General features: G+C 38.8%; 1 protein-coding gene across 1 annotated transcript in view; it reads left to right on the forward strand.

Moving 5' to 3' along the window:
* Positions 1-12,238: 12,238 nt before the first annotated feature.
* Positions 12,239-17,625, forward strand: part of UXS1 (UDP-glucuronate decarboxylase 1) — a gene marked incomplete at its 3' end in the record, with an annotated part of 45,949 nt that continues 40,562 nt past the window's right edge. The window contains 3 exon segments of the mRNA XM_009871667.1: positions 12,239-12,303; positions 14,753-14,801; positions 16,840-16,883. Coding sequence (XP_009869969.1) covers positions 12,239-12,303; positions 14,753-14,801; positions 16,840-16,883 — 158 coding nt within the window.

Consider the following 17,625-nt stretch of genomic DNA (forward strand, 5'->3'; position numbering starts at 1 on the left):
GGGGAGAGGCAGACGTGGCTCAAGGAAAGTGAATGTTTTCGCAGCCGCTCCTCACACCACGCTTCGTCCGCGTTGGTTTTAACTCGGTGGCTGTGTGAGGCGAGCCTTGCAAGGAAGTTTTGCCAGGGCAGGCCTCGTGTCTGGGTTTGTGGGTTTTTTTGAGTTTTTTTTTCAAGTCCTCTGACTTTTTTTTTTTGGACTAAAGAAATGTCTGTTTGTTTGTTTATTAGCTCAGCACGTAGACAGAGTATTAAGAGCCTAAAGAGGGATGCAAAGATATTTCAGAAGATCTTCAAATAACCACTGACATGAATGTTTATGACTCTGGTTTTTAGGTGTGAGTCAAATACAGTCTTGGATTTACAGCGTTGTCCTGTCAGCTCTCTTCCCTTTCTTGTCCTATTTTTTCTGTTAGATTTTCCATATTCAGTTTATTTTGTGTTAGCCAGTGGTTTTAGACTTGGGTAGATTTTATGTAGATGTGAAGCATAATGAGGAAGGATCTTTGAAGCCTTGTCAGCTTTAGCTAGGGACAAGTGGTTCTCATGATGCTTAAAAACACGTACAGGTGAGCCAGCTTTGGAGATGGGTGTGTGCATCAGATTGAAGATCCTTCCCTTGCATTTGCAAGGGTGGAGGTGTATAACTTGAGTCATTTCGCACAAAGGATGCTGTTTTCTACCTCAGAAACACAGCATATGAATTCCCGTTACTACTATATGCTGCTGTGTTTGCAAGTCTTCATTATTTAGATACTGCTGGTATCACTGAAGTTTTGTGCCAGCTCGTACTCTTAGGACAGTTTTTTTCTCCAAGTGACTTTAGGTCCCATGCATACTGAAGCAGGGACAGCTTAACGTCTGTCCTTGCTTTGAAAGGGTTTGATGTTTTGCCAAAAATTATACTTAATGAAAAGAAAGTTGATAGGCTGCTTTGAAAACACTGGAATTGAGTGGCAATTGACATAGTCGTTGGGACCTGGCTGTTGATGAGATTGTGTGAACAGTAGTTGATGTTTGCTTTCTAGCTTTGTGAATAAAAGCGTTAAGGAAGGGAAAAATGCTATATGATTTTTGCTATTTGGGCTGTCATAGAACCCTTCTTGCCACGTGTTTCTGGTTGGTTGTTCTTGGCTATTCAGAAAAAATGGGAGAGGGGCTGCAGGTCAGTGTGGCAAAAAGCCTCAAAAGGAAATAAGTTAGTGTCTGATCAGAGTACATTTTTTGAAAATCTAACAAGTCAGATTGCTGTGCTTTTCAGTCTTTTGATTAGTGGTCAAACCATAGTAGAATCATTAGTTATGGCTATGGTGTCTTCAGTATAGTATGATATAATAGCAGATGCCACTGGTCTAATAGATTCTAGAGAGACTGTTTTTTGTTTTGTTTTCTGTGGAAGTGATTATGATCCCATCCCCTATCCTAAAAGTGTACTTGCAATATTACTGAATCATCACTGTGCTCTGGTTGCAGTCAGATAACGCCAGACTAAAATAGCATAGAATCTGAGAAAACTGATCTGCTGGTGTAGGTGTATGTGCTAACACTTCTTACATTCCTTCTCAAGTACTCTCCAAATGACTAAGTATTTTCAGGCGGTGCACCTCCTTTCTATGAATTTTCATTCAGTGTTAGTACAGGGGGAATCAGCTTTGGAGCACATTATGTTACAGGGAATGAAATACTTGGCAAATATATTTTTTTTTTTTAATGAACTAGGAGATAAGACTTTCGATAGTGCCATTTTGTCAATTTTTGTGTGAAACCCTGAGAGCATTTAGGGAGTGTCTTTTCTAAAAATATCCTGTTTCATAAAAAGCTTTTGCCTTTGAATGCCAATTTGTTGCAAACATGCCTGAAGAACTTCTCTATGAGAGTTTGTGAACCAGAGGAGGAGCTTATTACAGGTGAAAGGCTCTCAGCTATCTCACTTTCCAGAGTCACTGAGTACTCTTATTACTTGTATGGCACAAGGCTGGATGGCAAGGCCGCTTAAGGTATCCCTGCTCCACATCTCCCACTTCCCACCGGGCTTGACTGCGTACGAGGACTTAAATTTCTATGCTGTGCACCATGTAAAAGAAGTGGTCTGTACCAAGATCACCTTTTCAGGTTATAACCGTTTGGCTATGGGAACATTCTGGCAGCTGTTTTGGCCCAACTGAGGAGGCAGTGCGGTGGGGAAACCGGCAGCTGGGAGTGCTGTTGGCAGTGGTGCCATCACGTGCTTGACAGATCAGCGTTTCACTGAAGGAATTTTGTTGACATTGGTTAAAGTATGACTGTGGCATGAGGTGCACGGTCAGCCTCATGCTGATGATACCTAGAACTCCTTTTGTGGACTTCACTGGTTTCCCTAGTGGCACTGAGAGTGAGAAGGATCCTTATGTTGCACCTGGGTTTGAATTAAAGTAATATCTGATGTTTAATTCCTGTAAATCTATTAATTTTAAGAAAATCATTGTTCACTTGAAACAGTATGCTATGTATTATGTATAAAAAAAACCCAGTACCCAAAAGGAGCATTTCTATGCAGCAGGCAGTCAAAAGCTGTCGTAACTTAAGCAGCTGTTCCCTAGCAAAAGCTGAACACAGTTAAACTAACAGGTATCTTATCTATAGGCCCTAAGTGAAAGGGGTGATTTTGTTCCCCATCAACCAAGTGATCAATCCAGTAGAATGCTAGTCAATTAAGAAAAAAATAATTCAGAACTAGCTTAGTTGACTCACTTGCAGGTGATTTAACCCTAAGTAAGATACTGCAGGAGTGCTAGTGCTAACCAAGAGAGAGGTGGAGGGAATGTGGAGGTGGACTGGAACAAATCCTTTCAGTCATGGGCTGCACTTGCATCATCTTGAACCTGTTGTGAAACCACAGCTTGAGAACATGAGGTGGTTATAAACACAAGTGAAGTGGATTTAATTCATTTTTGTTGTCCGTAAGGAGAAGAGTAGACAGATCATAAAATACCAACCGATTAAATAGCTATTGTAAAAAAGCAACCAAACCAGCCTTCGTTATCATCACAATGTGACTTACTTATGTGCATGCTCTGAGTTTGATTTGTTTTATTTTTTATTTTTTTTTAAAAAAGCCCAGTTGTTTGTGGGTTGGTATGTCAGTACATAGATACATTAAACTCATTCCTTTTGAAGTTTAAAATGTTTTTTTCAGCTTTACATAGGCATACTGAGATGCTTTAGTGAGGCTATCTTTGTAGTTGTTGGAAATAATACTGTGAAATACTGTAGCCAGAATTTAAAGACCAGAGCTTGTCAATCTGCATGATTTGCTTTAATCTTAGTGCTACTGTAAATAATCTACTTATGTCTTAGTATAACAAGGGAATTGCATGTTCTTAATGAAAATAAAGTAAAAGCTCTATTTCTGGTAAAGTAGAACAGTTCTCTGCTCATTTATAGATCAAATACTTCTTGGGAAGTATGTCAGTAGCCTTGTTCTTTTTCCAAGGGAAAAAAGAATGAATAGTAGGGTGCTGTCATGAGATCCAAGATTAAGATCTTGTTACCTTTATAAAATAAGTTACAGCACAGCTACTAAAAAAACTTAAAAACAAAATGTCAAAATAATGTGAGGGAAGTACATCCTGCAGTGTACCCGCGTGACTTCTCCCAGCATTGTTAGTTTCCATGGTTGTTATTCTTTATTTTACAACGTTAGCCATTTGTTTTTGTCAGATTTCCATCAGTTAGGGAGAATGTAATGTGCTCTTCTCAGAATAGCAAGGCGTGAGTAAACTTTTTGGTTTGAATCTTACCAGCCCCTTGCGTGCTGCTCGTTTCACATGTGTTCAAAGCCAAGGTTAAATGCTACTTAATGTTGTGTTCTGATAAGATTTTACTTTCATTTCTCGTAATAGAAAAGTAGCTGTGACTTTGCTCCTGTCCTATTGCTTCAGGCTAGCTGTCTGAAAGTTATTCAGCACTGCTGTGGAGAAAACCAGAAATCTTCCTTCCCCAGCTGTTTTACAACTAGACAGCAGGATTGACTGGCCATGGAAGAGTTAGAAATGGTCTGATGTGACATCAGGCTTGCCTGCTTTTTGTGTCAATGTGCCATGGATTCTCCATAAAAAACTCACACAAAACAAACAAACAAACCCTAAAACATTTGCTTGCTAGCTTCATGTCCTGCAGAGCTGCCTTTCATCTGTGGATTTATGCAAATAAGTTTACTGTTTTCAACAGCTTGCAGTTCCCTGCCCATCAGACTTCCAACCAGCTGTAGCCATGTAGCTTATGAAAAGTTGTTCATGCTTCAGTTGAGTTTGTCGGGAATAGGTGAACTCAATTCTGCTTTGCTAGCCATGATGTTTTAAACCAATCTTTGGGCATCCTGGAGAAGTTCACCCTTACAGTTCCCAGCTTATCTCAATTTGATACTTGTCTTTAGTATCTGTCTTTTAATATTTTTGTCTTCACTTAGTCCTTGTCTTTTCTGTAGCATGTACAGGAGGTGGTGCTGTAATCATTCTACTCACTTTGAGCTTTCGTGTGCTTTCACCTCTTGTGTTTTTGCAAAGGGGAAATGTTTCCCAATAATTTATATTGCTTATATCCTTATGCTTATTCCAACCAGAATCTAGTTGGAACTGGTGGTTTTCAGCTTCTTTATTGTGAACTATAGGGAGGGAGAGATTGGAGTTACTTCACCAACTTACCTGAAAGGAGTTGTAAAAGGTAATTGGGGAAAGTGAGTTTGTTTCCATTGCAGTGCTGACCATTGGAGCATGCTGTGAATCTGATGATGTCCAGGCACATTCAAGTATATATGGTGATGAAAATCAAAGATCATGTTTGGAACTTCAGAACTGTGATTAGTTATATGCATTCTGTTTTTTTATTGTAAATATTCGGTGTTTTTTTCTGTTTGTAGTAACTAACAGTTGGAGTGCATTACCTTGCTTCTGGCAAAATACAAAGGATAGACAAAAATAGATGAGTAGTGTTAAAGAATGATATGCTATAGATATGAGATTGGAGGGAGTAGAAACACTGAAGAGAGGACGGGAAAGAGACTTAACAGAAGAGTTGGAAAAATTGCCATCTGGGAAGTGCAGAATTCAGTCATAAACTAATGATGCTAACTGAAATGTTAAAGTAAATATTGATGGTTAGCTTCCCATCTAATCTGAAGCTCTGTTAACTCTTGTAAAGAAAGAAAATTTGCATAGTGTTTTATCTCACAGCATGGGGAGCGTATTAGTTTCCTAACGTATTTGTTCTTAAGAGAAGGTACAAAAATGTCCTGGTGACTGCTGCCTTTATTTTGCTAGGCGATGACTGAAGCATTGACATAGGGTGGTGGTGTTACCCAAGTTGAAGAGAAAGCATCTTCCCCTTGAGAAAACCCTGTATCCTGGCCTTTAGAGTACTTCTCATATGGGAAAAGCTACAGTTCCTATCTGCTGTCCTTTATATGGGGCAGGAATTTTACTGTTGAACAAGATGTCAGTTCAGGAGATAGAACAGGAAGAGCTACTTGCTGTACAGAAATCAATATAGACATAGCAGAGGAGTATTTTTTTTCCTAATATTCAAATTATTGTACATTCCTCAAAGGCATAATCATAAACTTCACCAGGAAGGTGACATTCCTTAGTATGAAATTATGATTAGTAGTTGTATGTTGCTATTTCCACTTACATTGCAACATACTCTCATCAGTATAATAATTTTCTAAGGCAAGTTGACAGACTACTGGAGTTACAGATAAGGTACGGTTGAGGTGAAGTGTGTTTTTTTTTTTGTTACGGAATTTAGACTCTAAAATGCAATTTGAAATGCATTGGCCAAATCATAGAATGGTTTGTGTTGGAAGGGACCTTTAAAGATCATCTAGTCCGGTTCCCGGTTCCCCCCCACAGTAAGCAGAGACATCTTCAACTAGGTTCAGCTGTGAAGAGCCTGCTTGGCCTTGAACACTTCCAGGAAGGGGGCATTTAGAGTTTCTCTCAGCAACCTGCTCCAGTGTTTCACCATCCTCCCAGTAAAGACTTTCTTCCTAATACCTAATTTAAACCCATTCTCTTTCAGGTTGCCTCTTGTCCTGTCACTACAGGCTCTGATAAAAAGTTTCTCTTCATTGTTCTTTTAAGCCCCCTTTAAGTACTGGAGGGTTGCTATGAGGTCTCCCTGGAGCCTTTTCTTCTCCAGTCTGAATAGCCCCAACTCTCTCAGCCTGTTCCATTAGGGGAGATGCTCCAGCCCTTTGAGCATCTTTGTGGCCCTCCTCTGGACATGCTCCCGCAGGTCTATGTCCTTCTTGTGCAGGGGCCGTCAGAGTTGAGCACAGCACTGCAGGTGGGATCTCAGGAGAGCAGAGCAGAGTAGAGGGGAAAGATCACCTCCCTCAACCTGCTGGCTGCTCTTCTTTTGATGCAGCCCAGAATACCATTTACTTTCTGGGCTGCAGACACACGTTGATGGCCTATGCCCAATTCTCCCTCCACTAGTATCACTCAAGTCCTTGTCTATAGGGCTGCTCTCTTTATATTCATAACCCAGTCTGTATTGATTATGGTGATTGCCCTGACCCAGATACGGGACTTTGCACTTGGCCCCATTGAACTTCATGAGGTTCATATTTGCCCACTCATTAAGGCTTTCAAGGTTCTGGATGTCACCCCTTCCCTCAGTGGCACTACTCATTATTATCTGCTGAACTGCCGAGGTTGTGCTCAGTGTCCTGTCTGTGTCATTAATAAAGATCCAGAACAATACTGTTCATAACATAGAACCCTGAAAGACACCACTTGTAACTGGTCTTCATTTGAACATTGAGCCTTTGACCACAGCTCTCTGAATGCAGCCACCAAGCCAATTCCTTATCTATTGGGTAACCCATCCATCAAACCCATATCTCTCCAGTTTAGTGAGATTGTGTGGGAAACACTAGTTTCCTAAAGGAAATAATAGTTTAGTTTACATTGTTATGTATCTAGTTGAGATCTGCATTAAGACTTCAATGCATCAGTAATAATAAGCATTTTATAAGCTCCCTTTGCCTAGTTGTTCTTTATGTCAGTTTTTCCTCTGGAGACAAAAGCTTATTTCTACCAGGAGACTGAAGCTGCTGAGTGAAGAATCAGATTCAAGGAAGAAAAGAAAGTATTTTGAATGACATTACATCTCTCTGAAATAGAAAATTTGGCTGAAGCAATTCACTCTGAACATTCAGCACTTAAGATTTTGCTCTAGAAATTCAGGTTATGACTGTATATCTATTTATATTATTCCTACTTGCTGTTTCTGGTGATAGCGAGCTCCATTTAAAACAAATATTGTCTTGTACTGTTTTTATTCTGAGGAGCAGAGGTTGTAAGGACGATGATACAGGGAAAAATTTCTGTTTTCAGCTAAATCTAGTTAGACAAAAGTTTCTGTAAAATTTTCTTTAACTGGTTGTCTTGAAAATGCAAGCAACAGCCTTTGGGAACGAAAAGGCTTTTCAAAGAGATGTCATCTGTATTTGATCCAGTTGGGTCTCTATGGACATCATGGTCTTTTTAAAACATCTATTTTAAAGTGTGTGTGATTCTGAAACTAATATTCTCACTAATAATTTCAGATGATGGATGTTTATTACCATCGGTGTCTTGTGATAGGCTATGACTTGATTTTAATGTCATTTAAAGAGACTCAGAGAAGAAGGATCATCCTAGGGTAAAGGCACAGGCTTCCTTTGAGGTTCTGGTTTTTCCCACCTCCAAATCGCGATAGTGTTGTTTTTCTGGTTCCCCAGCCTATTGTGGATGAGTAAAGGCATGAGTGGTTTTCAGAGTAGTAATCTCTGTTTTACAGAAACTTACAGAGTAAGTATCATTGCACATGACAGATACAGAGGACATCCAGGTGAGAACATACATCCTGTTTCTGTATTCTGATGATCTAGAAAAATAACTGTTGCCTGCTATGAAGTACAGCTGGTGAGAACCAAAAATCTGACTATGATAGAAGGGAAGTGTCCATTTACTAGTGGATGCTCAACAGCAAATTGCCTGGGATTTCTGTTGTACTTTTCCCAGTGTGACTTAACGGATTTTGTGGCTTGTTTTGTTTTGGTTTTGTTACTTTTTTTTTATTGTTTTACTTCAGGCAGTGTTGGTTTGTAGCCAAAGGAAACTCTTGGAATATTCCTTGGCTGAAAGTAGCTTGGTCATCGTACTGTACTGTATCTAGCATGATTTCAGAAAGGGTCTTCTGCAAAAAAAACTAAACAAACCTTTAAATTTCCAGGAATATAAATATATTCAGTAGAAAGAAAGCCATTCTTTGTTCATGTGTGACTGATTTGCTTTTGTTTAAGGCAATTTTGGAGAAAAATCTTGGAAATCTACAGCAATTTTACCATAAAGTTCTGCTTGCCAAATAGTTGCAGCTTTACCTCTCAGAGGCTGGAGGGAAAAAAAAACAACAAAAAAACCCACAACAAAACAATAAAGAGGATTGGGGTTTTCCAAAGACCGTGAGTGATTAATGCTTACTTGGCAAAATGTAAATACCTCTTTAATAACAATACTGTGCTTAAGGCTTTAAGAAACATATCTCTCTTAGAAAAGTGCAACTCTATCGCTTCATCCAAGGCATGTCATTCTTCTCTGGAAGCTGTCATTTTAAAGTGTAATGTCTGTGGGAGTGATTAATGCCTCTGATGTATTTTCAGTCTTCATGGTACTTGCAATTAATCCTTGCAAAGTTGCTACAATAAAAATGATTGTTCTCACTGTTTTGTGGAAGGGATACAGAGAAGAAAAAACATGCCAGAAGAGATAGTCGAAATAGGACTATACCTTTCTCCTACAGGCCATTAAACCAGACTCTCATGTGTCTCAGAACAATCCAGCTATTCTGATCATTTCCCTAATGGCAACTTATTATTACATTAATCAGTCATTGGATGAGGTTTACAAATAGTCTTTGAGAGAATAAGCAGAACCTTTATTTCTTCTCTCTTGTAGACAAGTGTCTTATCTGTTTGGTTACGTGTCATGCTTCTGTCTATCTAGTCCAATCCATCAGGAATTCTTCCCTTGCACTAAGTTTCAGCAGATGGCAGGAAGACTCTGTGAATGTTGGATGAATATGAAGTTCTTAATGGAGTTTATACTCTGTGTGGCTGTGGGGAGAGTGAGAGTATTAAATCTCTCAGGTTTAAGAACTGGCATAGGGCTATTATACTGGATGGATACGTCTTTGCTTAGAAGATTTGGCTTCAGAGTTGGAGTATTTTTTAATTGTATTTTTTTTTAAGACTGACTTTTACAAGGAGATGCTTAATTATGTTAGTGCTTGCTCAAATTGGGTGCATTAGATATCTGATGCTTTTGAAAACTGGTTTTATGTATAGTGCCCGATTCATGACCTTGCTGAAATAGAAGCTTTTTTTAACCATCCACATATCTGCAGCATTTGGTGCCTAAACTTGGTGGGTCCTTCATGGGCTTTTATGGTGCCTGTGAGGTTTTCATCTTGGATTTGTGTTTGTAATTCTGCATTGTTCTGCTTGTGGATTTGGGCCCACTTGCCTTAATGTGTTTCCATCATTCTTGCCTGAAAGCCAAACTGGCCTTGGCTTAACCTTGAGGGCAAGGAAGTGGCAAGTCAAGGAAATCCTCTGTAAGACCTAGTCACACTGCTGGTTCTGCAGCTGTGTAAGCCCTTTACATAAACAATTGTGATGCTCATTTAGAAAAAAGCACAACAAAACCTTATTTGCACTGTAGTGCAAAATCCTACGTCTGATCCCTTCAGCGCTGAAGCACGCTGTGTGAACATACAGTAGCCAAGGAAATTCTCCTTAGAATTGCACATTCAGAATACTTTGTGAGGGTGGTACATTCAAGTGAGTTTCTGTGACATCTGTCTGCGTTTATTACTACAAAACTGGGATATTGAGCATGATGTTTCTGGAAGTACACAAATACCTTTTTGAGCTCCCCTTCCCTGCTGTGGGCACTGTGGACAATTAACACTTTTTCTTTAGGAAGCCAGTTTCTTGTATGCAATGTAGCTGCATTGTCTTTGCAACAGAACTGGAAGAGTGATATCTGTGGTGCAGCTGACAACTCTTTTTTTTCATCAATCTGTGCTTCACCAACTAAGACCAGATGTTTCCTGCCACTGCATAAACAATACTTTACATTGTTTGTGTGGGTTTCTAGCCCAGAAAATTAACTGGTTGTAAGTATAGCTGAGTAATGTTTAACTTGAAAATGCTGTACTTGTAGTTGCCAGGCAGTCATCATTTACTGAGGGCGGGGGGGGGGGGGGGAGGGGAAAGGCAGGGAAAAAGCCCCCAAATCTCCTCCTCTGTATGTTATACAAAATTCTAAAGTCCTGGCCAGAGGATTCAGCTTACTGCTCAGTACTGTACCCCTTTTTCCTACAGAGAATTTAACTAACATAAAATCCACAGTGTTTATAAATTCAGTTGTATTTTATTGATTATCACTTCTAATATGAAGCTTCCTTATCTTTTCCTCAGAAGATGACAGGTTTTATGATTCCCCCACAGATCTCACAGTGCCCTCCTACAGTTTGCTTGATAGTGTCATAGATTTGAGTTACTCTTTTAATTACTCAGCAACTGTCACTTTGTTAAAAACAATTCAGTAGCTTTGCCATCTCTTAAAGGGTGAAACAACGACTGAGTTTACATTCTCCCTACTCTCTTTACCTCAGTAAGTTTCCTTTCTTTTCTTAGCTGCAAGGTGCCTGTGACCATAGCAGCTTTTTCGTTTTTTTTGTTTCTATTATATTCTTAGGGGGCCGGTTAGCTCAGTGGTTTGAGTGCGGTGCTGACAACAATGACCAACACTGAGGTCGTGTGTTCGATTCCCGCTCGGTCCCCATGTGTTGCCTGGTCTAGTCGACAAGTGGTGTCCCTGCCCATGACAGGGAGGTTGGATTAAATGATCTCTAAGGTCCCTTCCAGCCTAGGCCATTCTATGATTCTATTAACACCTCATCGTCTGCTTGAGATCAGTAAGTAATAATAATGAAAATGTATGTCCAAAGCCTGAATCTAGGCAAATAACTCCATTAGCTGCTTCTTGAGATCTGAAGTGCAGCTTGCAAAAACTGAGGATGCTTCAGAAGCTTTCTGTGCATATGTTAATACTGCATATTAGCTATTCCTCCTTCTTAAGACCCGGTGAGATTTGGATCCTTAGGTTGAGCCTTGTCTCTTAAAGTGTAACTGCAGAATAATTTTCTGGAGGTATTTGAGATATACTTGCTGTGTTGATTGTTGTTGCAGAGTGCCTTACGTAACTGTTCCTGCATTAATCTTATTTGTCTTGACAATCTGAAGTTGTCAGCTCAGTAGTGTAGCCTGGTTTACGGGTTCTCTTTTTTTTTTTTTGCTTTAAGCTAGATCCTGTGAAAATCGAGGATCTCATAGTCTTCATCTAATCATTTAAACCCTGAACAGTTTTTCAGATTTTTCTTCTAGTAGAAAATAAATTGGGCAGAAAGAAATTGGTCAGATGAATCTTTTTGTGAACACGGAGAAAGAGCTTGTACGTGTTTGCTGTACTATTTTATGTTGCTGTTTGTTTTCTTTAAAATTCTTTTTCTGTACAAACAGTGTAATAAATGAACTTGTTTACTTGATTAGGCGTTTGACTATATTGTTTAACTATTTTTTGTCTGCATCACAATGTATACGTTTCTAAAGAGAGAGAACACACGTGTATATATAAGCACTTGCCTTTCACACAGGACTCTTACGGCACCTCTTTGGGCTGGTCTAGCTATCGCCTGTAGTGGCCAGTTGTGTTAACTCATCAGTCTGCAGTTTCCAGTTTGTGTAGTTCAGGTCTGCAGGACTCCTTTCTTGCACTTGCTGATTTTCCAGTATCCCTAATAAACAAATCCAGGGCTCTGGTTTGTTTAATCTCTGTGTGAGGACAAATTATAGCTCAGAGAATCCTTGTACATTTTGTCCACATAGTACAGTGTGGGGCTAATGAACACAGAAGTGTCTGCTGATTTACTGGTCAGATAATTCCATTTGTGCAGCAGAATAATTTGGTCCTTCATTGAATTGCTGTATTTTCTTACTTTTTTAATAGTCTTATGTAATTTTATCAGAATTCCTCCCATACTGTTAAACTGTGTTCTAGTCACTTGGTGAGTGTGTGTGTGTATATCTATAAAAAAAATCTAAGTTCCTTCTGATGATGATAGTAAAAAATTACTTCATGTACTGTTGTATGATGCTGTAATGTTCTCTCTCTTCTTATTTTCCAGCTGTATGGGGAAACTTTGTCAATATGAGGTAATGTATATAATTTTTGTATTGAATATCCTTATCTGAAATAGCATTAACTTACCTTTCCCATCAACATGCATTGCTGTGCATCGAGTAGGAAGAAAACAGAGCAGCAGCACATACTGTTGTTTGGATGGTTGCTAGGCAGCTGATACAATTTTTTAAATATAAAGTATTCAGTCTGTAAGAGTTTTGTGTCTGCTGCAGATCTCGCCCAGGATCTTGGACTTCAGCATCTGCCTTGGTTTACATAAATCCTTCTGATTTTGGATTTTTCAGGGAAGTTGATTGACATAGCTGGCCACTTAGGTTTGGATTCTGCTTGTCCTCAGCGCATATCTTGCCATATCTCAGTGACAGTATGGGCTTCAACACTGAAAAGCAGGAGATCCTCCACTGCTTGCCATAATTATGTTTCTGTACCTAGAATTACAAATGTGGTTTTGAGGGTTTGTGCTTCTCCACAGTTAATTGGGATAGAATCTGATAGTTTAATTGCTGAAAAGAAAAAAGAATCCTGCACCATCCCTTAGAAATAAGATGGCATAGCGTATGCATGCAAAACATGAAAATTTTCACAGCATTTCTGCTTTCATGCGAGTATTTGCCCTCTGGGGAAATTCACCAGGAAGACGCAATCATCATGTTGTTTTGTTTGTCAAGGATTTTGATACTCTGTTGCCATGCTTAGCAACACCAAGTGAAGAAAGTTTGAGGCAAAGTAAGAAAAGCAATGAATTTTCTGTGGGCTCTGATTCACCCAGGACAGTTTACTCTGGGATAAGTTCCTCTGTCAATCTGTCCAGTTTACTTCTCTTGGAGTTTTCCCACCCTTGCTACAAAGAGTGTTCAGCTGGTAGGCAACCAGCTGCTGAGCTGCCTCGGCTTGCAGATGGAGATATCGTTTAGATTACCATGTTATCACAGCCAGCAAACTGTGGCAGCTTAGCAGCTGTTACATGAGCAGCCGAGCATTTCCGAGGGAAAGGACAAGAACCTTAGAGAGGGATTTGAGAAGGAAGGGCAAATGAATGTGGGATCCAGTGCGTTCATTTCCTTCTAAGCTGTCCTGACAAATTCTAGCATTTGCTGCATCTGACTTCTCATTTGAGATTCCTTTACTGAGCTATCAAGTGAGAAAACTTAATTTCTGGAGGTCTGATGTTGATCCTCAGCCAGTAAGATTGTCTCTTTTAGGAAGAAATTAAACTGCAGAGTGCAGTCCTTAAGTTCCAAGATTACAATAAATTATAATTTGTTTTGGAAAGATGGTTCAGGGTCCATGTGTCTTAGTGTAAGAATTTACTGTGCTCTTTACTAATACAATAAAACAAATCTGGTCAGTAAGATTTTTGCCTCAGTAAGAGACTGATCTGATTTTTTAGTAAGAGAGTTTTACAGAGGGCTATGAAGGGAATCATTGCTCTAGCTTTTAACAGTGTGACGTATGTACATCTGCTTAACAAAGGATCTGCTGTTTCCCTAGGTGTAATGACTTCAGGTCCTAAGTAAAGGAGCTCTGTTTGATTTGAAAGAACTCCATTTTATGTTTCATACCAATGAATCTTCTAGTATGCAAAAAACTTCCTACTGTAATATAAATAATTCCCCTTTCAGAAGGTTTAGTTGGGGGGGAAGGATGGTTATGCAAACTTAAGGGAAATTACATAGACTAGGTGCAATAAATAACATTTAAAAACACATATTCTGCACTCATAGAAGTTTATTCAAAGAATTAATGCAACTAATTGGGATAATTTATACAATTAGATTTGCTAAGTAGGACAACTCAGGTTTGTACAAGAAACCAACTCCTTAGTACTCTGTTTTCACAAGTTACCTTGATATCCGTCATCCTTGACTTCATTTCAAAGGGGTAACACTTGTGTGAGAAGTCAGTATTGGTCATCAGATGGTCACATAAGACAAGTTTTGATATAGATTTTTCTTTTTCCCTCATGTTTGGAAAAGTTCAAAGTCAAAGCTAGATACGTTTGCCCTTCTTTCTTTTTGATTGATATTACAGTTACAGTTGTGGCATTAAGGGAAAATGTTTTGTTAGCATACTTATGGCATACAGTAAACAAAAAGTCTCAAAGAGACATCTTAGGCATTTGCACAGTAAAGCTGCACTCAGAAACATTGCTGCTGCTCCTGACTTGGTGCACTGATTAGATACTTTTCTACAATGAAGTTAATTTTACCTTTAAGGTGAATGCCATCTTTATCACTTTCTTCTGGGCTTGGTACAGTTCCTGCCAAATTTGGTGACAAGACTAGCTGATTTCAATGGGAATTGAAATATCCACTTTCATTTGCTCTGAGTACATTTTTGAAATAATACTGACCTTGGATGCTTTGAAGATCCTATTTTAACAGGAAGAGCATGATGCAGGTGCAATGAAGCAACTATTATTTAGGTATGAATTATGATTTTTTCTTTTCTTGCCAACAGGTCTCTTCAAGAAAATGGGGATCAGAAGGTGGAAAGTAAAATAGAAGAGGTTAGTTTGCTAATATTTGTAGTCTGTTTTGGTTTTGAGGACTCCATTTCACTCATATCAAAAGGGTGTATTTAGTTCTACCTCATTACTCTCCATTTCACTGAAACCATCCAAAGCATAGGATTTCTACCTATACATACATTTTTGAATTGTTCTTCACTATAGTAGAGTTTCTGACGTAGATATGTACTCTCATATCTTTTTTTTTTTTCCTCTAACCTTTCATAAAAGTTATAGCTCTGCTGTCTCATTTGCTGCAGAGATGTGATAGACTCCTCTGGATAACTGGTTTTTATTACTGAATGAAGGATATACACAAATTCTTTCCTCTGTCACCCTCTCAAAGTGTTAAGTGTGTGTAAGTTTCATGAGAAATTTCAAACCTCCCAAAAATGATTCAATTTGTTAATAATTAATGAATAAAGGTAGTGATGTTTGTGGTTGGGGATGCTGTGCAGTCCTGATGCTTTAAGCACAAGTCTTGGCAACTTCTGGAGTATTGAGTATTGAACACGTCGGTGCTTCTGAACTTCTGTACCAATACCTCTGAATTTACACTTCAGCCCCAGTTTCTTGTGAAACATTAAGAATGTGTGCAGCAGATCTTTCTCTAGATGTTTTTAGATTTCCAGTCTAGTAACAATAACACAAAGAATTTAAAAGATACAGAAGTCTTTGAGGTCAGTACTCCCTACTCTTCGTGTTGGTGTGTGTGACCATAGTAGTGTAGTCTGGCCTGCCTAGTGTCTTGTAGTCCAACAGGTTTATTTGGCAGGTGTTCCTCTGGACACAGAAACACAGTGAGAAACCCTTTGGAATTGGTTGAAATCAGTGGAAGGGTTATGCTTTTAGTTTGTCTTTTGCGTTATCTTTTTTTTTTTTCTTTTAATTCTAGTAAGCATTGCGGCAAGCATTCTGAAAATCCCAGTTTCAGAGTGGTCAAGTACTTGAAATTTAGTTGGTTGACCAGAGTTATTCTAAGGTCTGAGAAGTTGAGTGTTTCTGAATGTTGTCTGCAAAGCTTTAGTTGTATAGTGTCTTGAACCGTCAGAAGTTAAATGTAACTGTTTCAAGAACTATTTGCTGCTTCACAGACCTAGATATTTCATGAATATAAATGACAATATTATACTTCCTCTTAACATGAATATGCAGTGTGTTTCAGTTCATGAAGTTCCTGAATTGTCTTGTTCTAACCAGCAGTATTTGTTTAAAACAAATTAATGGTGGTTGGTGATGTGTTACTGTGTAGCACCATTTCAAATGATAACTTTCTGATAGCTTCCAGTTTATGTATGGCCCTAGGTGGTAAATTTTGTGACAGTTTTAGTAAACGTAAAAACGAGGGTTCAGGGACTCATTGAAATTTGCGTCCTGTAATAAAGAACTGAAAATTGATGCTGTGTTAAGTGATTCTCTCTGTCAAAGCAGCGAAAAAGCAAACAGAAATCTTGGTAGGTAAACTGTATTTTCTAAGAAATTTCCTTTTAACATTTTTAAATATACCCTCAAATTACAATGTAAATGGATTTTTAAACATGACATTTCTTTGAATTCGTGGATGATGTGAAAGAATTACAGTGTTTGCAGTGGAGGTAAAGCCTCTTTTTCTGTATCTATGTACCTTTAAGTATGTGCATCTGCTGTCCTTTTAAATAGTAGATGTTTTACTGACTGTCCCGTTGTGCTGTTGCCTTTGACAATCTCAGACAAGTCACTTGCGACTTGGCTTTTTCAAATAGGAGTCATAACATTGGATATTCTTATCAACAAGCACACAAACTTGTGGTGTTCTGTTTGCAGTGCTAAGCTAATGGATTTCACACTGTACTAGGTGATTTGATTTTTGGTGAAAAAGGTTCAAGGGGTTTTTTTGACATAAAGATGCCTCAAGATGCAAGTTTCTTGAAGTGTCTTCAATGAAGCTCTTCATAGGAGACTGCTGTGATTTTTGCTCTGAGAAGGCTTGGATATGCATGCTTTGTGATGTGAATCTTGTTCTGTTCTTCAAAGCTTAAATGTTATTCCTTTATTTTAGGCTGTTGCACCTCTAAGGGAGAAAATCAAAGATCTGGAAAAAAGGTACATCTTTTGCTAAATTTGGGAAACAGTTAAAAAGCACAGTTTCTGTTTTGTAGTGCTCAATACTGTAGTTGTAGGCTTGAGAGAAATGCTCTGTGTATAGCCTTGGTACCTTTGTATTTTTGTCGTATCTAAGTGAGGATGAGGCTTGGAATGCTGAAAGATGTTAATGCTTAAGGTATTTAGGCTGACTAATCCTACTAAAGTAAACTGGGAGTGCTGGATTTTTGTCAAGTTTAAATCCTGTGGAGGAATTTGCTGGTTTGAGTCCAGCTGGTGAATGGATTACCATGGTTTAGTGAATCCAACCCAGGTATGTGCTAAAACATACTTGTTTCAGCTTCAAGAGACTGAAAATATGTTTTACCTCACATTTCCCAGTGATCAGTTACCGTGGTTCAGCTAGCATACAGTGATTTGCTTGTGAATCTTTGTGCATGTGCTTTGGATGAGCCCGACTGACTTGTGCCTCTCGGGATTTGTAAGGGAATCTGTTATCTTGGATTAAACTGGATGATGTGATTGAGGAAAAGCAGACAGGTTTTTTTGATGAGCTGCAGATACTAAATATATGCTCTAGTTCCACAAGCACCTTAAATTGACATAGGTGCTAAAAAAAAAAAAAAAGTCCAAGCCTGATCTATGTCTCCCTGGCTGCCTGTTTTCACCCTGCAACATCATTTCCTCACTTTTATCCTAGCAGAGCCACTTGAGTACTGACAGTAATAAATGGATGGCATTT

The sequence above is a fragment of the Apaloderma vittatum genome, unplaced genomic scaffold (genome assembly GCF_000703405.1).
Source record: "Apaloderma vittatum isolate BGI_N311 unplaced genomic scaffold, ASM70340v1 scaffold5066, whole genome shotgun sequence".
In the NCBI taxonomy this organism is placed as follows: domain Eukaryota; kingdom Metazoa; phylum Chordata; class Aves; order Trogoniformes; family Trogonidae; genus Apaloderma; species Apaloderma vittatum.